Source organism: Parasteatoda tepidariorum, unplaced genomic scaffold (genome assembly GCF_982258835.1).
Source record: "Parasteatoda tepidariorum strain Cologne lab strain unplaced genomic scaffold, Ptep-v5.0 scaffold_12, whole genome shotgun sequence".
Lineage (NCBI taxonomy): Eukaryota > Metazoa > Arthropoda > Arachnida > Araneae > Theridiidae > Parasteatoda > Parasteatoda tepidariorum.
This window is the reverse complement of record NW_028257371.1, coordinates 1,346,839-1,369,056: the sequence shown is the minus strand read 5'-3', so window position 1 is coordinate 1,369,056 and position 22,218 is coordinate 1,346,839. Positions and strand designations below refer to the sequence as shown.

The 22,218-nt window shown below is 26.4% G+C and overlaps 1 protein-coding gene across 50 annotated transcripts in view; it reads left to right on the top strand.

Moving 5' to 3' along the window:
* LOC147800858 (uncharacterized) overlaps positions 1–22,218 on the top strand; it is a 51,540-nt gene that overhangs the window by 5,150 nt on the left and 24,172 nt on the right. For 22 of the 50 annotated variants that reach the window (XM_087156260.1, XM_087156255.1, XM_087156253.1 and 19 more), the window contains 8 exons: positions 2,682–2,868; positions 2,989–3,078; positions 3,549–3,687; positions 5,624–5,699; positions 8,490–8,569; positions 10,749–10,838; positions 15,135–15,347; positions 19,313–19,519. Coding sequence is in view for 2 of the 50 variants with exons in the window: in XM_087156293.1 (XP_087012419.1) it covers positions 3,549–3,687; positions 5,624–5,667 (183 nt within the window). In the remaining 48 variants the exon portion in view is untranslated. Of the gene's footprint in view, positions 1–2,681; positions 2,869–2,988; positions 3,079–3,548; positions 3,688–4,782; positions 4,849–5,623; positions 5,700–7,719; positions 7,853–8,489; positions 8,570–10,748; positions 10,839–15,134; positions 15,348–17,443; positions 17,714–19,312; positions 19,520–21,775; positions 21,814–22,218 lie in introns of those variants that run through there. The other 28 variants (XM_087156278.1, XM_087156266.1, XM_087156259.1 and 25 more) reach the window with 20 other exon arrangements.

The window sequence follows — 22,218 nt, the reverse complement described above, 5'->3', positions numbered from 1 at the left end:
AAAGAAAATCTAAAGTAAATTGTGTGATTGGTTAAATTTTAGCCACGCCCTGAGAGCAAGTTATAGTGGAATGTCTGATTCCAAGGGAGTGTTCATGGTACGGTATTGAACGTTCATGGAACCAAACTTTCCCAGTTTCACTTTCCAGCCGGGAATCTTCATTCTATTCCCGGTAGCTTATGGTAGGGCCCCTGGGTATTTATGAGTTTTATTGAAACTTTTATGATCATGTTCTTTTGGGTGTTAAAAAAGTATATGTATTTAAGGTACAATTAAGTTTTACTTACATGGTCAGAAGTTAATTAGTTCTTAACTAAGAAGAAAAATTCCTTTATAAATGATTAAAATCATTGTATTTTAGTTTTGATTTAAGCATGGCTATGGTTTAATCATCAATCATATGGTTTATGGTTAAACTGTGAACATCCTGAAGTTCACAGTTTGATTCATAATTCCTAATATTTTTGACTTCTCATCTTAGAAATATATTTTTAAAATGCAAAATATTTTTCAGATTTTAATTAATTTATATTAGAAAATTCATCATACAAAAATTTCTCTTTATATGAATACAATGCAATCTAACTCTGATCTATATTTAGTTGTAAAAAAAAAGTGAAACATAAAAACTGTTTTTCAATAAACAGCTTGAAAGCTTTTTTGTATAACTCAAACAGAAAATTATTAGAAAATAAGCATTTAATGGTGTATTTTTTAAAATAAAGTATTTATTTAAAAAATAACTTTAAAATTGGTTAAAAAAAGTCATTAATATTCCTTTTCGGAAAAAGAGATACTTATGCAAATTTTACCATATAAAAATAATTCTAACAAAGTAAATATTTGTAATAGTATTGAAAATTAAATCTATGAACACAGATAATTTTACCATTGTGTAATTATCATTTATTTTTCTTAAAAATGGAATATGAATAAATAGGCAGTGTTTTTAAGAGATGGTGGCTATTTTTACAGAAAAGGCAAAGAGGGTACATTTATAGGGATCAAAGGGTAGACAGGGCTTCTAAAATTGTTTAAGGAAAACACTGCATAAATCCTACATAGTGATATAAATACATATTAACATAATACATAAATATATACACATCACATGACACCGTCTATAAAGTGCCATCCTGGCTTCCATAATTCTATAAGCAAACATTGAAGAAAAAGTTATCTTTAAAAACTCATTAAATTTTTGATATCCTCCCTTATGTATCCACAAAGCTCTTATGTATCCACAATGCGTATTTTTATTCGCCAAAGAGTTTAATTTAAAGAAATATTTAATTAAAACTTAATGTTATAATTTTAATTAAAAATTCTTAGCAATATTAATAATCAATATTTCACATAAAACTGAAAATTAAATGAAAATGAAACTTATGAAACATTACCTCACTAGCCCAGACAACAGTGTCAGATGCTTAAATATTTGTTAGTCTGAATTTGTAATTTTTTTTTTTTTTTTGTTTCATTAAATCACATTAAGTTTTAAACTCTTAGTTCGATTTACATGTACAAATTCATCAGAGACAACACCTCCCTGTTTAGATATCAAAGTTTAAGTTTTGCACCACTCTGACCTCTTCTGTAAATTTAAGATAGCTGCAAAAACTCACTTTGAACTTAAAATATCGACATTTTGCTTTAAACTGTAACTTCTAACCTTTTTAAACTATAACTTCTTTCTTCTTAAACTATAACTTAAACAATTAACAGCTTTCCTCTAAATATTTTACTGTTCACTTATTTTGATAGAATGTTTCTATAATTTTTAAAAAAAATTCTAAGTAATACAGGCTCATAGTTTTACTAGTTCCTTTGTTTTGTGATTAAAGGAGTAAATATGATGTAAGTACTAATTTTTCCAAACATAAAAGTTATTTTAAATTTGTTATTATACATATATATATAAATGAATGTCTTTGGGCTAAGTCTGTGTGCCAACTGCAATGAAATTTGGCATATATATAATTCAAAGCACTAAGAAGATCATTGTCAGTGTTATAGCATTCTATGACGAATTGTTCAAGCGGGATAGGCAAACAAGGAAATTCTGACTAGTTAAGCAGTACCCATTGTTTTGAATTTAACTTTTGACAGTTCAGTTTTTCAACTATTTTAAATATGACATCAGTAGTGATATTTGTTAGCTTACAGATCTATTTGTAAAAAAGAGTAAGGAGTTTACTGCTAGTGCATTGAATTATTTTTTAATTGCTATAGAATAATCATTCAGAATAAATTTATTCTGGCTAAATTTAATCATGACTAAAATTTCTGTGAATGATGTCCATCACTCAAACCTTTATATGCTATTAGTTTAAGTAAAAGTGAATATTAAATTTAGTTTGTTTTTTATTCTTCATAACATGAACTACTCATTCCATCAGGGTATGTAAATGTTAAAATACTTGTCAGGATTTTAGTGATTAGGTTGAAAACTATAAGTATTAAATCTGTCTTCATACTGAACAGTTTATAATAAATTCTGTTATGTACTTGCAACAAACATCAACCCTATTTAGGAAATACAAAGCTTATTAAACATGAATTATTACTAGTTATGTTAATGCAAAAATTGAACAATCAAAGGTTTTTTTATATTTCTTAGTTTACATGAATTAAGTACATTCCATTTACCTCTATTTCATTTGGTGATTCTCCTATTGCAGGTTTTATTCAAAAAAAAACATGGGGTTTTCTTTTTATAAAAATGCTAAATTAGATGACTTCTGGTACTTGTATCAGAAACATTACCAACCATATCATCTATTTAGTTGCACTTGAAATTCATGTTTAAGACAGTATTTTTAAAAACACTTGGCACATCTCTATTGGAGTCACCCTACACTATTTGAAGTAAGTTTTGAAATAAATGTTTATGTTTTATTCACAAAATTAACATTGTAGTTAATTTTTGAAATATTTATCCCTATTCTTCAATTAACAGAATAAAAATTCTACTATTGTATGTTTCAGTTATTGTTTCCACGTGAAGAGGATGAAATAATAGCCCATGCAAAACTTTTAGACAACTTAAAAACTGCACTAAAGAATGCAACCAAATAGGTAAAAGTTAAAATCCTTTTTGCACAAGTATTGTATTGATATTTAATGGTATAATATATAATATAATACCACTAATTAATATATAATAAGTATTTTAGTGATTAACTAGGGCATCTACAATAAATCCCAAAAGGGTGTTTGACCTCTTTAGTAATTCTGTTCTAAATTTGAAATTTTATGGGTTGTAGCACATTCTTAATTTGCTCCCACATTGATTTAAATTAATTTCATTAAATTTTTTCTGCTTACAATTTATAATTTGTTCTCAAATTAAAATGTCTTTTGTGAATACAATAAATACATAGTAAAAGCTTGATTAGCCGGAATGTGTGTGAATTCTGAAAATTATGATTACTTGAGATAAATTAAGGTAAGTAAGGCAAAGATCATGTATATAATATTAAACATATGCATGGACTTTGCCTTACTATTGAACCCCTTTATTTAATTCATAATTTTTTTTAATGTAGCTTGAGATGGAAAAACAACAAAGGACTCAAGTTGAAAATTTGGCAGAAGCTGGATGTTTATCTGATGATGCTAAAGCTGGAATAACCCCAGCACCTGGAATAGTACCATGTCCTCCACCACCACCTCCATTTCGTATCGGTAAAATAGCTTTTATTTCACATAAATACAATATGTGTTAATGCATTCTATTTCAATATAATATTCTGTTATCACTGTTATCCAGTCAAGACACAAAATTCTGTCACACGTTTTAGTAGTTATATGATAATTTTAAAAGTATTTATTCTTTGAAATGGTTTTATATACAACCATGAGTACATTAGGGAAAATAGGATTGTTTGAAAATATTGAATTTTGTTAGAATGACATGTAAGAAAAAAGACAGTACAGTTTTGAGGTGAAACCTTTGCATATATTAACTAAAACTTTTTCAATTTTCAGGAACTTCCATTATAAAGCAGACAATTTTTAAAATTATGCTCTCTGTCAATCCTACACTTAAATAATAATCCAAGCCAAAATTTCTCTTGGTGATGAAGCACATCGGTAACAATCTCTTAACCCCAAGTTGTTGACATGAAGATATAAAACCACAAGTCATGATATAAAACCACAAATATATCGAGGCATATAAAATTGTTGATAAATATTGAATTTTCTGAAAATATTAGGTAATAAAAAAAAGAAACAGTTTTAAGGGAAAAATTATTCATTTATTAACTTAGTTTGCCATTCATACAAATAAAGAAAAATCCATTATAAATTTAACAAATGACATAAATTTTAAAACTGTAGTCTCTGGCAATTCTGCACATAAATGACAGTCTTTAGACTTAAAAATTGTTTCTTGGTTGGAAAAACATTCATGTAAAAAGAGATGATTTCAATGAAATCTAAGTTTCCTTCTTCGCTTCATGCAGTTTTATGTGCTTTTATGATTTCTTAGCTGCAAACTTTACTGCATCAAAAAATCAATCCCTGCCCCTTGTTATTCAGTGTTAGTGTATAGCTAGGAAATTTTTGCACAATATTACCCAGGAGCTCAATGCTTATAGGGTCAAGTGAATTATGAACAAATATTTTAGTATGGTAATTTTTCAACTGTTTTTATTTGTAGAAATTTTATTGAATATTATGTTTTTTTGTGTCTTTGATTTATTATTGTGATTATTTTCTGTATGAATAATTTTTTAAGTTCATTAAATGACAAACCTTTAAAATTTGTCAAGAGTGATGTCTAAAAATATTCCTCAGCCATCAAATCGTTTGAAATCCTTTAATTGGTGTAAACTACCAGAAGTAAAAAAAACAAACTTGCTTATTAATATACATTTCAAAAAAATAATTCATAAGTGTATAACCAATGTTATTTGAACCGTTTGGGAAAACTGTACAAAGATATTGATTTACAAAAATTTGATAAGACATTTTGTGCTTATCAAAAACAGCAGGTAACATTTTCATAAAAATTAGTAAAATAATTTTTTTCTCTGATTGCATTGGATTTAATGTATAAAATTAAACTTAGATTAAAATTAAAAATATATTCTGTGTTTTTTTCTCAATTTCTTTGTGTTTGTTCATAGGTAATATTCCTTTTAAGTTATGAAGTATTTCAGATTTTGATAAGTTTCTGCTGAAATTTATTCTCAGTGCATAACTCTTGAACGATCATAAATATTGAGATTTTCTGTTTATTTCTAATTTGAAAACTGTGGTGAAATATACATACACATGTATATATGGTAAAGAAATAGGAATTACTCTACATTATTGTTAATTTTAAAAGATTATTACGTTTGGTTTGTGAAAATTAGTCATATCAGTTTTTCTTTGAAGCAGCTTTTCTATATTAGTTAGGTTTCAAAATTTAAAAAAAAAAATTTAAGCACACCCTAATTAACAAGTCTCAACCTTTTCTTAAAAAAATATCCGTCTCTTTGATCTATCCTTGCATTACAGAAAATTAAAAGCTATTATAAACGTATACATTTATATTATATAAGTGTACATTTTGCATATTTTAAATGAATGCCTATTATGCTTTTCTTAAGTACTTGTTATTAATTTGTAGTGCATTGGTTCAGTTATAGAAGATATACCAGCAGTGGTGACTAAAGCCAAATCAAGAGAACTCTCTGTCATTGATGGTAGGCATGTTCAAAATTGTACAATATTGTTATCAAAATTAAGACTCTCAAATGAAGAAATTTGTAGAACAATTCTTAGTATGGATAATAAGGAACAGTTACCAAAAGATATGGTTGAGCAGATAATTGATCTTTATATATAAGTATGTATATTAAGGGGGAAGAACAGTTTAAGTCAATTTTTCTCAAAAAAGGATACTTGGATTTCCATCTGTTGCATTTTGAGCATTGCTAAGTTTTGACAAAGTAATCATGTGAAAAATAGTCTCTTTCTGGGTGTTATTACACAGTGAAGAAGGACGGTACTATGCTAAAACCCTACCTTTCCACATGCAAAATCATCTTTCTTTGTATCAGCTTTCTCATTTCGCTTAAACTGTTCTTCCCTTGTAGGTTTCATATGTCAGTCGAAAAATTCAATTATTTGCTATGGATTCTCTGATATTTTCTAATCAGTCTGATTGTTTTTAGGTTTATAACAATAAGCTTCTTTTCTTAAATGTTCTTTTTTTAATGTTTCTGCAAATTAAGTTTACTTGGAATTTGAATATTGTAATAATTTTTTGCATTGTAACTAAATAAATAATCAATTTAAATTAATTTCTAATGATTGAGGCCCCTGGTTACCCATCAGCTACTGGTTCTTTTGACCATTGATACTGTCCTCTTTTTTTTTTTAAACACAACATTACCAAAGTAGCAACTAATATTAGATAACATCAGAAAATCAATAAAATCTAGCATTATCTTGCATAACTTCTAATATTAAAAAGATACAAAAAGTCACTGTTTGCATTAGTTTTGATGCTATATGATGTTAGATTTTGTATTCTGATATTATCTTGCATTGTTTGGAGTAAGCCAGAGGAAGATTTGGATGGTAGTAGAAAAATTAGGTGATATAGTTTTAATTAATTTTCTGTATTGCTGTGAAGCAGTAAAACGTAGAACAATAGTTTTTATAATGTCATTCCATGTATTATTTACTTAGCAATACAGAAATACTAAATAAAATTATATTAGCGAATCCCATTACCATCCATTTTCCTCCTTCCTACTCCAAAGTATATCTTTTGTTCTTATGTTATATTATGATTTTTTTTTTGAATATTTCAAATTTATTTAAGAAATAATACTATATCTCAACTTTTATTTTTCATACATTTCTTCATACAACTTTTATTCTTCATACATAATCTTATTCTTCTTGCAATGTTTGTAAAACATGCTTTAAAAAAGTCGTAATTTAAGCCATTTGCAATTTGATAATTATCATTCATTATTTAGATTCTGAAACTACATAATAAAAAACCACCCTATATAATTACAAAGTTAAATTTACATTTGAATTAGTTGATTGAAAATTTATCTTAATTTTTTTTTCTCGTGAAATGTAACTATGTCAGTCATTTCCAAAAATATTAAAATAAAATTATACCTAGAGTTTATAAATTGTTATTTTTGTAATAATTGAGATAATAGATTTTTTTTTTAAAAATTCAAATTATTTTATTGCATTGTTTTCTTGCTATAAACTGTTTTTTTAGTGATTGTTCTAGGAAATGTTTTCTTACACTGTGGTAAATTAAAACGGTTTTTTCATTCTAACTTAAAAATTCGCTGTGCTACTTGTCCAGCCATACACCCTTCAAGAAGTAAGTCTTCACTACAAAAAAAAATCTGTATGGTGGCCATTTTGTATAATAACGCACCAGAAGAAAATTTTTTTTTACTGTACATTGCTTGATGCCAAGGATCTTTTTCAGAATGTTGTTTAATTCAGCTATCTCCCTCAAAAAATTTCTCAAGCAATACTGATTTTTTTCACCACTTATGTTACCTCACTGTAATTTTACCTCACTGTAAATTTTAAGTTGCAACTCATATTGCATATATTTTTTTTACTTCATTTTTGCAAGGATTTTAAAACTATTTATAAAGTACAGAAATTACGTAGCAACCTGTATGTTACTCATTTTCTTGTAAATTTTTATTTAATATCATTATTCTTGTTTTAAAGCTTTTGAAGTTTATGCCTAGTCATGAGGAAAAAGTCCTTTTGGAAGAACATAGCATAGAAATTGATAATATGGCTAAATCTGATAGATTTTTATTTGAAATAAGCAAATATGCCTTATTTTTTTCTATTAAGTGATTTTGTTAAAAGCTAAATTTAAGGTATATCTTTTTCTACTGAAAATAAAAATTTAATTAAATTATTTCTGCAATATTTAAAATTGAATTGTAATACAATAAAGCTTGAAATATCATAAAAATCCAACTGTTCGCCAAAATGAAATTTTTTTACTGAAAATTACCAGTCTCATATTGAATCATTTTATCCCACCATTCCCCAATTTAATATTAAATCCAAAGTGACTTAATATTAGAAAATAATTTCTTTTGGTAGTCTCAATTAATCATCAAAGTTCCTTGTTAAGAAAAACTTTTTTGCTGCATTAAACCACCATTTTTTAGAAAGGGCAAAATAAAAAAAAATTATAGTACAGTAAAGCATATTCTTTATGTCTGTCAGGGGACTGATATATTATTAGTGTATAAACCAACAGACGTATAACTTAAAAGGAAACAAAATGCAAATTCACCATTGAAAAAAAATTTTTAATAATGGGAGCATTAGTTTAGTTGATGGGAGCATTAGTTTTCAACCTAATATTAATGATGTAGAAAACAATCAACATGGTTATTAATATAGTTAAACAAAACACCTGTTACAATTATCTGTCAGTGAAATTGTTTTGTGCTTTTAAAAATTTTTTTGATTTGTAGGAATGTTTTTAAAAACCGTGCTCAGAGATATGAGATTTCAATAATGAAGTTCTTTTTAAAGTTTCTATACAAAGTTTTTTGTGAGTACTGATCTTTTATGCATATCTCATTCTTTTTCAGCAAATAATTTAATCCCTACTCCCTATTCTTAACTACTACTTTTTTATGGGACTTACTTAGTTGAAATTAGGGGGGGGGGAGGATTCCTTTTGTGAGCCTTGCTTAGAACTTTATGAATCCAGGCAAAAAAATTATATACTTCAAAAAAATGAGACATGTAACCAATTGTTTTTTTAACATAAAAAAAAATTAAGATGCATAGATTAAGAATAAACTGGAAATACTGTGAAATGACAAATAAATGAAAGAGATAAATAAAAGTTATAATAAAATAAATGATGATAATGTTAATAATAAATGTTAAGGGAAAAGGATAAGTGAGGAACATAAAAATAATGCTTTACTGTATATAAAAATAAAGTTTGTAAGAAATACATATTAATCGCTTAAGACAAATGAAAATAATAGCTAAATTTAACTTTTACATCTAAGCAGCTTTTAAAAATAGATCAGAGCAGTTTGGATTTCATCAAAATTTTTTAATAATGAATTTAAAAATTTATTTAAATGAAAAATTTATAGTATCTTGTTTGTATTTTTCAACAAGCAGGAAATTTTTTTATTAAAAATGTTATATAAATATTTTAAATGTACAGTTTATTTGAGGGTGATAAAGTATATAAATTGTTTTATTGTGGCTCCTTGCCAAATAAAGTTTTCATTTTGCAATCACAATAAAATTGTATATATTTTTAAAAAAGCATGACCTTAGATTTTTAAATAGAAAATGCTATTTTTTTAGTTTATTACAATTCACAGGTCCTGTATATATTTCAATCCGAAATCTTCTTTTTTAACTTTTTTGATGTTATTATTGAAGTTATAGTTTAATTAAATTAAATTAAATTAAATGTACTTGAAATATTTGTAATTATTTAAATCAGTGTTTCCCAAACTTATGACTTTTGTGTAACTTTTTTAAATTTCTCGTAACGCTGTCTGCGACTGATAAAAAAATGAATGGATTTTTTTACTATAAAAAAATGGCACTAGAGTTAAAAATCACATCTGGCTGTTGATACCACTAATTATTAACTGTTATCTCTGCAAAAAATAGTCAATAGAAAAATACTTAATCATAAAGTTTCATGGCTAGTTTTATTTCTTAATAAAATGTTTTGAAATTTTCGTTTGTTGCAAGATATTTTGCATAAGAACGTGTACCCCAGGGGTGAAAGCGAGACGGAAAAGAGGAAAGGCTGGTAGAAAAACCATTTAAGTTATTGCTAGTTTTCGACAGGAGTTTACTTTAAAACTATTCAACAATTTCTTGTTTATCTTGGAAAAGAAGCAGTTTTACTTATATCTTAAAACTATAGAAGAAATATTGATAGTTACAGATATTTTATTTTTCTCGAAAAAATGCTAGAATAAAATGTCTTTCGTAGCAGTTTTTGCTCTTTTCCGTCTTACTATATAAGGACTTTCAGCCTTTGTGTACCCCCGCTGAACTGTTCCCGTACCCCTGGGGGTACGCATACCACACTTTGGGAAACACTGATTTAAATTGTCAATTAGTTGTTTTCATTTTAAAATATTTCCGTAGCTTTATGAAACAGAATTGAAAAAGTAGAGTCATGTTGAATTAGTTAAAATTAAATACTTTTGATTGTTAACTTTGTCATCTGGCTACAAAAAATTCATATCCTTGCTGACATTAGGGCGGAATTCAGCTAAATTTTCGCAATTACAATGGCTCACTCAAGCCAATCAGAAACCTGTAATTTGGTAAACATATCGCATTTTGCTATACGCAAAAATACAGGCTTTTGATTGACCCCATTTTCCCATCGTATTTGCGAAAATTTAACTGAATTCCGCACTAGAAAGTCATGAATTTACAAAATATAGATTTTTCTTTTGTGTTCATATGATAGATTTATGAAGGAGTTAACATAAAACTGACTGATTCTACACTGTACACATATTTTGTTAAAAAAAAGTTCATTAATGAAGGAAACCTAAAATAAAGTTTTAATTCGGTTTAGGGAGCCCCTCTGATGTGGGGGCCGGGGAAACTGCCCCTCATGCCCCTGCCTTTGTCAGTCTTTGAGTGTTTGACTGAGTAATGCTGTTATTTTTCTAATAAATAAATAGCAATAACTAATTTCATTCACTTTAAATATTTTTCTTTTTCAGAATTATTCATTATGAACAAAGAATTCAAACTTTATTCTACAAAAAAATAAATTGCAAGAAAGAGTGAGTGACTCAAAAGCAAAAATAGAGGTATTTTCTTATTATAATTTATTGTCAAAAAATGAAAAATTTGTATTTAAAATTATTCCCATCATTTTTACAATGGTTTTATTTTTTTTTTAAAAAACGTTTTTCTAATTTTAGTGTTCAAAGTTATTTTTTTTAATGATAAGGATATTTTTTTTCCATTTGAAGTTATAAAAAAAATTCTTCAACATTAAATATTTTATATTAGGTCATTAACAATACATCTTTTTTATAAAAATATGCATAACTTTAATTTTTATACTTGTTGGTGGAATAAGTGAGCATCAGATATAATTCTAATTTTATTCTCAATATTCATTTTTTATGATGTTTAAATTTTCTCATTCAAACCCTGCTTTGGAATAGATATTTTTTAGAATCAGGGCTGATTGTGTTCTGGAAAAAATCCGGATTTCCGGATTTTTCGTTAGCAGTGATCCGGAAGTTTCCAGAGATCGAAGGTCCAGACGTTTAAAAAAATCATTGATCACAGAGGTTTCCAGAATTCAAATTTTCAAAGGTGGAACTTAAAAACACAGTTTATTTTATTTGTTTGTAAGGGAGAACCAGATGGATACTTTATAAGCTTATTTTCATAATTAATATTCATTTTTAATCAGTAAATAGTTGTTATAATCATTAATTTAAAAAAGAAAGACATATTTGTAAATTTTAATTACTTCTCCATGTCATCATAAGTATGTGTAAATGATATAGGTATGTGAAAATTTTTAAATTTATTTTAAGTAAACTAAGAAATATTGAGAAAAAGGAAAAATTTTCTAATTTTTCAATTTAAACTGGGTTTTTTTTTTAAACCCAGGAAATTTTCCGGAATTTTGACTTGGGCTCACAATCACCCCTGTAGAATGGAACTAAAAGAAAAATTAGATTCAGATTTTCATAGACATAATATGTCTTTATATAAAGTTCTAGCATAAGGTTCATAAGGAGGAAACTAATTACTATGAAGTTTTTTCAACATTATATCTTATAAAGTTTCATCATAAGGTTTTGATCAATAACAAATAGTCTGTTATAAATTTTCAATTCATGTTTACCAAACTCAAAAATTTGTTAAAAGGTAAGTGGAATATGGTATTATATCTCACTTTGAGCTACCTTCTTAACTTTTATATGTCACTTTGAACATTAGAAAGCCAGAAAATCTATCTTTTTCACGAATTTCAAAAAGGTCACTGTTTTCTCTGCATCATGTAATGTTAGGTTCTATACAAAATAACATTATTTAGAGTTTGCTGTAATATTTTGCATAAGTTTTGATGCTATCTAATTTTATGTTTTCTGTTATTATCTTGCATTAATTAATATTTTTGGAATAAACAAGAGGATGATTTGGATGGTAGTATAATATTTAAGCAATATAAATTTCCTTAATTTTCTGTATTGTTGTGAAGCAGTAAAACATGGATCAGTAGCTTTGTCATTCACTCATTGTTTACTTAGCAGTACATACTAAATAATAATTAATTTTGCTATCGTCAGTTTTCTTCCTCTTCCTGCAAATTATACTTTGTGTCCAGCTGGTTTTTTGTGAACGATGAGATGGCATTGCATATTTCTTAGGTTTTAAAATTTCTTTAATTTCTTAAATTTAATTTTTTTAATCATTTTTAATTCAATTTTAATTAAATTCAACTAATTATTTCATTTTTATTATATTTTATATAAAGCTAATATAAATATTTTATTCTCTTCTTAACAATCAATGTAACGGTTAGTGTTTTAATTTAATACAAATGTATAACTCATTAATTCACTGTTGTGGCTAAATTGAATATCAAAATCTATTTTTAACTCTTTATTCCTTTAACTATTTTATTTCTATTACCACAGAAATGTTTCTGTTACAGGGTTATATTAATTCTCATGGTCTTTTGGGTGATAAAGCTGTAACCAAATTATTTAAAATGGCTTGGGACTTTCGCCCTTCAGTCCGTCATTGACAAAAATTCTCATCATTTTTAATAATGTATTTCTTCGTTCCTATAAAGCCTTTTATTTTGTCTTCCTTGCCATGGAAGTAAATTTTGAAATGCTCTCTAAACAAAACAATAATTGCTTTATAAATGCAATAATTTAATTTATCGTTTTCTGTAATGATTATGTCGATAAAGAAAACTATTTTAAAATTTTTTAAGTTACTTTCTTCCAAAAATTTTCTTTTACTTTTTTCAATGGTCATATTCTTTCAGTTTTTGAAATTCTACCTAACAAAAAATCTGAATCAAAATCCAAAGGCACCGAAAGAAATTTTTTAAGGATTAAAACCAGGAAAACATGAAATATTTTAAAAATTGTCAATATTTTTTTTTATTGTAAAAATAATTTTATGTGTGCACATCACAAATTTTTAACAGTTCTATAATTATTTAGTACTTAGTACTACACCAACAATGTTTGCAAAAAATTAACATAACATTTAAATTTCGAAACATATAAAAAGGGTAATAAATATTTTTTTATCTAGAAAAAAATTTACACAAACATGTAATTGCACTTAAAGCAGATGAAAAACATACTTTTTAACATCAACTTAAAAAGCTGTATTTAGTACTAATGATCAAAATTAGACTACTATCAGTTACTATTTTCAGAACGTAATCACAAAATTTATTTTTGTTTAAAGCAAGCCTATACCATTGCCTGTATTTTGCTCATTCAAAATTGTGGATTGCAAGAATCGTAAAAAGGTTTACAAAAAGGAGGCGTAATATGTAAACCTTTTAATGGGGCATTTTAAGAGAAGAAAATACAAAAATTGAAGAGATACTAAAGTTAAATTTCGGATATTGATAAATAAGCGATAGAAAAGGCTATATTAAGCATTTACAAATCTTGTTTTTACAAAGACTATACGGGACCTTTCAGATGAAAATTTACACAAGATTCTTTTCTACTGTGATTTCAATTTTTTTCTTCCTTTTTACTATAATGTAGATGTTTTTCAGCTAAATTTTAAACATTAAATCAATCAAAGAATTTTTTTGCTATTGTCATTATTTTACCGTTATATTATTTTAAACATAATGAAAATAAAAAATGTATATACTTGTCTCAAATTTCAGTCAAATAATTCAAAATTAAAGTAATTAACACAATTCTGATAATATAAATGCTCGCAAACTTAAAATGTTGTTTATTGTCAGTGCTAAAAGAAAATTGCTTCTAATATCATATCTTTACATTTTAATGCAATTAAACGAATACAAAACATTTTGAAACAAATCTATTAATGCAATGAATGGTGACCTTTATATAAGAGAAGAAAACAAATTCCAAGAACAAATTAAATGAATCTTAGAGCACATTATTATTTACACAAAAGACTTATCATTTATTAAAAATAAAAGAAAATTCATGAAAAATTAAAAGAAACCAAATTTTAAATACATTCAACAGTTTCATAAGGAGGAAACTAAGTACTATGAAGTTTTTTCAACATTATATCTTATAAAGTTTCATCAATGCTCATATATCTGCCAACCCACTTTTTCTATCATTCTAAAAATTTATTGCAAAGTTGCAGAATAAGTACTTGACCTTTTTTTCTGAATTTTTAAATTCTTATTTGAGTTAACAATGAATAAGAATAAAAAAAATCATGATAAACATTACAACTATTTCAATAAATAACTATTTAATTTCAAAACTAAACATACTAAGAAATAAACTTCATCCAATTATAAAAGCAATATATTTTTACCATTATCCTTTTACATAAACATCTCTATAATCTTTTGGTGAAACACAATTTTAAAAAAATATTTGTTATTAAATGCGTTTTTATTCTTTGTTCAAAACAGCAATAATGCTTATAATTTTCTTATTACTTTTATTTTTAAGAAATCTTTCTATTAATTTTTAAAAAAAATCTTGTCTGTTTAATATATCGTTCCATGAATTTACCACCATTTAGAGTTTATTCTTTCAATTGGAAGTCTTTATTTTTGTTTTTAGTTTTCTATTTATTAAATTATGAAATCTTAAACAATTAGGTAGATTAAATTTAATGAAACCTTGGATATTCTTATGTTTAAATCTAAAATTACTTGTGGGGTAGGTGTTTCTCTTTGTTTGAAAAGTGCATGAATGTCTTTGAAACATTAATTTTACATTCATGTAGTGCTCTCATTATAATTTGTTTTTGTAATTTTTTTGTACCATTTCATTAGTTTTTAAAAGAGCTTTAATTGTTTTAAAACTAATGGTTTTCTTTCTGCTTTAAATTATTTTTTTTTATGTAATATTGTCTTTTTAAAATCTTTTCCATTAAAGGGAAATCAAATTTTTTTCAACTATTTCTGAGGCATCCAAAGAGCTTCTGGGGAGACTTTTTGAACTAATTCTGGAAATTCCATGAATCGTGGTGCTCGAGGAAATGCTTCTGGTTACCACTTATCTAACTTAAACAGGATTGCTGATACAAAATCAAATATAAACCGGAATATGACTTTACTGCATTATATTATTGATACTTGAGAGAAAAAAGTAGGTATTTGTATTTACTTTAACATATAATCATGGTTGCTTTTGCCTTTTGCAAAGCCACATCCCCACTAATTAAACTAAGAAAAATCCAAATCAAGCTCAATTTCATCTAAAAATTTATGTGCAACTTCTTACTGCATTGCAAGCAAAGGAAAGAACACTAAAGTTGCAAAAAGCATCACAGTTTTGCTTGAAAATATCGATTTACTATGTTTTGAGGCATTGAATAATTTTTTTTAAAAATAATTATTCAATTTGAAAAAAATATTAATGTATAGTATTTAGTATTTAAAAAATATAGTATATAATTTAGCACTGGTATTTAAAAAAAATATTAAAATTAAATTTTTTCAAGTTAGATAAATGATATTTGTTTACATTTTAGTCAATTTTAAAATAATACTCGCGTTAATCACTTCTGTAAATTTTAAGATAAATACACTAGTGTTCAAAAATGAGAGAGTTTTCATATTTGGTAGCCTATCTCCATTATAACAGACCAGATTTTAATACACTATAAAGTTGATATCTGCCTGGAAAATCGATTCAACAAATATCCTCTCTTTTTAAAGTTTAAACTAGGTGAGCTTGATGGCTGCCTAATTTCCATTAAAATGAAATCGCCACACGATTCCATTCTGTAAAGGTTAACATTGAATTTTAAGACTTCATCCATGTACCTCACACCAGTCAAAGAACCTCTTTCAAAGACATGGATGGGTCAATGACCATTCAACATTTTGCCTATCAAGACAATCAAACCTCTTTTGCCTTAATGTCCAATTTTTCAGATATCTGGAGACATCAAATTTCTGGTTCTTTCCATACGTAATTATGAATTATTCAAACCAGGCACTCACTATCTACCTACCAACTAAATAAATCAACTGCTTTAGCAGAGGAAGTTTGATAATCTTGGCAGGCATCATACTAAGTAATTAAAAATCTTTCTATGTTCTTTAGAGAGGTAAATTAGCTAATGTGCAGCATATGGATAAATTCTAAAAGCTCTATGATTGCCTTGATCAACAATAGACACTCACTTAAAGCTGTTTGCTCTCGCAATTTTCTAGAAGATATTCGCCAGATGATTGGCCACTCAGATCTTCAGCTTTATAGAACATAATCTAACTTTATAGTAGTCCACCCAAGGAATAAGATTTTGTAGAAAAATTGGAAGTTGTTTAATTTATAAAATAAAAAATATTTTTAATAATATTTTATAAATTATGTGATAAGAATCTGAGAGTTAAAAAATTCTGGCTTTATTACCTAGAAATTAACTAAGCAGAAAAAAAGAAACTCTTTTAATTTTTTTTGTTTTAATTTTGCTTTTTCTATTACAACAATAAAGGTTTATTTAAGTTATTTCATATCATTATTGAACTTGCCAGTGGTTATAAAAGCATATTAAAATTTATTGTCTATATTTATGAGAAGGTATAAAATATTTCTGTAAATAGCGAACGAAAGTAATATATTTTTTATTTGACAAAAAATTCATTTATGTTAGTTTTTTTTTAGAATTCATTGATTACACAAAGATTATGATAATGTTTAAAGTCCTATTAATATTGTTTTAACTTCTTGAGCATGTTGTATTGTTCTTTTATTTAAAGAACTTTTATACAGTCTCTCAAACCAGTCTTTAGGAGATTTTGACTCTAGAAATAAAACAGTGGTTTACCAATCCAAGAACTTCTTGGGATAAGTGCTAAAAAAAGGTATAGTCTTAAAAGGTTTGACGGGGATTCTAAATTTAGAGAGAGATACTTATCTACAACAGTTATTGATTATCATAATAATAGTCTTTAAAAGATTTTAAATTTTCATGTCTCTCGAAAAGGGTTTCAGTGCAGCTGCCAACATTTTTCATAAAACAGCACATTAAATACTAGTTGAGAAAATTTATGGTAAAGCCTGATTCACTTTAAGTCGAATATTAAAGCTTTAATAAATATAAAGCATCAGATAAAGCAATGTGTTTTATACTAAATATTAAGCAATGTGTTTTATACTAAACTTATGTAAGAATGCTACAAGATATGCTTTCAATGCAGTTTCAATAAATAAAAATGCATTAATGAAAATTTCAGTTTAAAAATTCAGCAGGCTCCAAAGGAAGTGTGCTGCGTCCCCAAGAGGCGAGAACTATCAAGCCCTCCAAAAGAGCAGTGATTCTTTGAGAGGAAGTCTAATATGCTAATGAGAAGAGGCAGTCAGGGACTCTGGAACCCAACATCATACCAAATTTGGTAAAAGAGAAAAAATTTCAGGACTGAAGAATGTTAAGAACGTTCAGAATGTTATGGGGAATGACAACAAACTGGATTGAGCCAATTGAATGTGTCACCCAAGACATGAAGGTGATTCAAAGTCATGGTAAAGAAAAAAAAAGCAAAAATGAGACGGGGAGAAAACTAACCTTGAAAGAGTAAGAGTGACCTTGACTCACAAAAAGAGGAACGATGAAAAAAATATTCCAATGCAAGAAAAATTTGATTAAATTTATTTTTAAAGGTGGATGGAGTATTTAAAAATTAAATACACTAAAAAAGAAAGGAAAAACAAATTGCGCAAGAAAAGAGAGATTGAATTAATAAAATAAAAAATAGTCACACATCACTGTGACATTATAGTTCATGAATAAACTTCCACAGCCTAGATTTAGAGAATTCAGATCGTATATAAATAGACTGTACTTTTGTGTCAACTGTAAATTAACCTAAGCTCTTTGAAGTTATTTATAACTGGAGTAGTCTACTGGGGTTAAATTCTGTGGAACGTGTAAAAATGAGATTTGTACTTCCAAAATTTAAAAAAAAAATACATTTGCTCCAAAAAGAAAAAAATTACTTCCCAAAAACTAATAATATGCCCCATAAATTGAAAAACTTATTCTAATATTGCATAAGTATCCAAAAAAATGCAAATGCCATCAAAATCTTTATTTTAACTACAATATGTTGTGGGCCAAAAATAGACCATATGCTATTGAAATTTACAATACCTTTACAATTGTGGATAATCTTTTTAAGTTTATCAAATAAATTTTATGAAGTAGCTGTTGCTGCCTTTAATGACTTTGCCTAATGTTTGTCATTTAGTCTATTAAAGAATTAAAAAAGCTTCATTAATTATCAATTATAAATTGAAAATATTTAATTTCTAGAAAGGTTTAGTTTAAATATTATAATTAACTAAGTTTTTAAACATATTTTAGAAATATGAATTCATTTATGATTTGTTAATTAAATTATTTTCTCTACCAACTGTGTAACTGTTTTCTCTACCAAATTACAGTTTTGTTCATAATATTTTGATGAACTTAAAGCCTGCTACAATAGTTAAAGAATTGGATTTTTTTTTATATATATATATAAAATTTCCTTTTTATTGTGAAGTTTCTCAAATTTTCTGTTAATAATTCCTTTTTTATTTTAAAATTTCTTTGTTAAAAATCATACATTTTATTTGCTATTTAATATTATTTCTTTCTTTCTTATAGACTAACTTTAGATTACTGAATAATAAATTTTATAAATTAATTAGTAGAAATAAGCCATAAATATAGACTATGTTTTTAAATTATTTTTATTTTACGTATTTAAAAAATAGATCATTTAAAAAAAAAATGAAAATAAAGACTTGTAACATTCATTTTAAAAAGAAGAAAAGTTTGGTTTTCTGTAATAACAATATAAATTCTGTAATGGCATAAAGTTATTAATTTAAATTAAATCTTTTAGGAACAGAAAAAAAAGTTAAGGAATATTTATAACACATTGTGCATGAAAAGAATGCTTATTATAGCTTTGTATGGATTTGATTTGGCATAAGTGCAGCAATACATTAATAATTTTTATGAATAATATTGAATTTTGTCTGTTTATATAAATTTGTTACAAATAACATTTAAACTGATTGTTTTTACAATTACGAAACAAAGTCTTTCTTATTTTAAGGTGACAGAAACATACATTACTACAAAATAGTTTGTGAACCACCCTGGTGTTATTATTTGAATCTATTTTTGACTGGCTTTCCTCTGCAGGGCCTCGGAATCATGCCCAAAAGAGGTCTGGATGTTTTGCGATGTGAAGAATTTTGTTTCTACAAACTGCATGCTGTCATACCACTCTGAAACTATTTCTATGATTGTGCCGAGAAAAGTAAGTTGTTAATAAGTCATATTAATTAAATTATTTATTTCCATTTATGATACAATATCCTTATAAAATTCATATAAAAGTGTATCAGTTTTAAAATTATAAGAAGCTAGAAAATTTAATAACTTTTGACCAAATATGGATAGTATGCTTTATAATGATTTAGTTATTATTGAGAACATAACTATCTGGAAATTAAACTTTCTTGAAAAAAATTAAAAAGTGTTATCTATTAGAATTACTGTATATTTTTTTTTACCTCTTTAACTAGTACCTAATATGATTTGGACTAAAAATATGTAAATGAAGATAAATAGAAAAATGTATTAACAGATTTTAACAAAAGGGCATTTTATTACTCTTTTTGGAAAAGAAAATTCATTAATCTAAAAATAGATTTGCTTTAAAAATATGCATATGATGTCTAATTTACTGCATATTATAAAATCATTGAAATTTCGCATGTTTCTTGGGCTTAATTTCACTATAAATTGTTTTTGGGGTTACTGAGGCATTATCATACAGTCGCTTAAACAGAGTAACCCAGGTCAGAGGAAAGATACTGTACAAAGATAACTTTGATTGGGGATTTAGCACAATTTTGATCACTTTGCCGAAACAAATTTCCCTAACTACTTGGTTGAAAAAACAGTGAAAAGAAACAAAGGTTAGCCACAAGATAGCCAGATCTAAAACAGATGGAGATTCATAGTGTTCGATTAATGTCGCGTGAAGAAAATGAAAGGCTTGATGTAGAACAGGCTGTAGTGCTTAGAAGGTAGAAATGTTGAAATACCTTATCCTTACGTAATGTATACCTTACTATCTATACCTTTAGTGAAATATCACATTAACTACTAAGGATGCTTTTGTTTCTTAAGAGAAAACATTTAATAATTTTAAAAACTGGTACCGAAAATTTTTTTTAATACAGCCGAACCTCTTGAACTCGAAATTGACAACAAAAAATTTAATATCATAATTATTTATGTTAGCCAGATTTCATCTTATCCAATACATTATGAAAACAATTTATTTCATACTATTAATACATATCGTGTACTACACTTATGTCCCATACAAATGAAAATAAGCTTAAGAATTTTAATAATTTTATTTAACTATTTTATTTATTTGCCCATCTGCTACTCCTAACAAAGGTGGATAATAGAAATAGCATTCCTCAAAATGAATAATTGACACATTATGCACATGCTTCTGATCTGTGTTGTGACCTTTCATGTCAGCTTGAAATTTTCATGTTAAATATGCTAAATGCAGTAATAGTTGATTGCTGACTAATGGGACCAAACATACATTTCATATAAAGCGATATTTCACCCTAAGTGATTTCGTATTAGTGAGGTTTGACTGTATTTCTTTTTTTTTTCATATGAAAAAACTTTGATATTTTTACCTTTTTCGTTCATGGGAAAAATTATAAACACAAAGGAATAAGAGATATTGTAATTAACATATTTACAACTAACTTCGTAACTGCTCTTGGAAATTCTCTTAAGTTCTACTTTAAAACAGAGAATTCCTTTTTTGATTCTAGTTACTGTTTTACCCTCTGCCTGACAATGTATTCGTCATGATGTCTTATTGTAATTGTCGCTTAACTTGATGGTATTTCTTGATTTTATACACTAAGTAACAAAAATATATCATAACTGGCTTTATATATTTACTTATGTATTATATTAAAAACTTATTTTTATTAGTCTGAACTTATTAGTCAGAGCAATTTCAAGAAGATTTGTTCCTGACACTGAATAGAAAAAAAAACTAAAATCTATTCTGATATCTATGAAATTAAAGTACTAGTCATTGTATGTTTCATTGTAACTCTGGATAAAAAAAAAATATTTAAAATGCGTAGCTGTCAGCTTTCATGAAAAGATTGGAGAATTCAAATTGTTTTTGAAAATATTACTACAAATACTATGTTACATTTTAATTCAGTTGAATTTTAGTAAATGTTTTAACTGTGATTTTTTTATTTAATCCAGCATTCAGATAAATTTTTGAAGCAACAGATTTAAAATTCCACTTAGTGCTGTTGGAATTTTAATATTGTCAGAATTGTGGTTTACTTTGAAACATTTTTGAACTCATTTTTGGTTTACTTTAAAATAACAAGGAAAAGCCCCTATCTACTCCAAAATGTTTCTTTTTATGTCATATATATATATATATATATATATATATATATATATATATATATATATATATATATATATTTCTTTTTTTTTTTAGTTTTGTGAAGAAAAAAAAGCATCATGAAACTTGCAAAAGTAAACTCCTTGAATTATACTTATATATAGGTATTTTGTGTGAAAAAATATACGAGGGTTGTAAATTAAATAGTGGCAACTTAACCTTGAAACTCACTGAAGGGCAGACATGCGCAAATTGTTGAAAAATAGGGGCCAGCTTACTAAGTATAAGATATTGAAGACATCTATTACTACTCAAGAATTCACTTCATGGAAGAATTTGAATGGAAGAATTCAAGAATTTGAGCATCTTTTGTAGCAGCACTGTCTAAAAAGCAATGGCAGAAACAGAAAGCACATTTCCATAACTAAGAAATTCAATAACACTTTGACTCTTTATCACAGAGGAATTCATTGTATCAGCAAAACAATCAGTCACATTGATAGAAACATGGGGAAAGAATATTTCTTCTCCATTTCCTT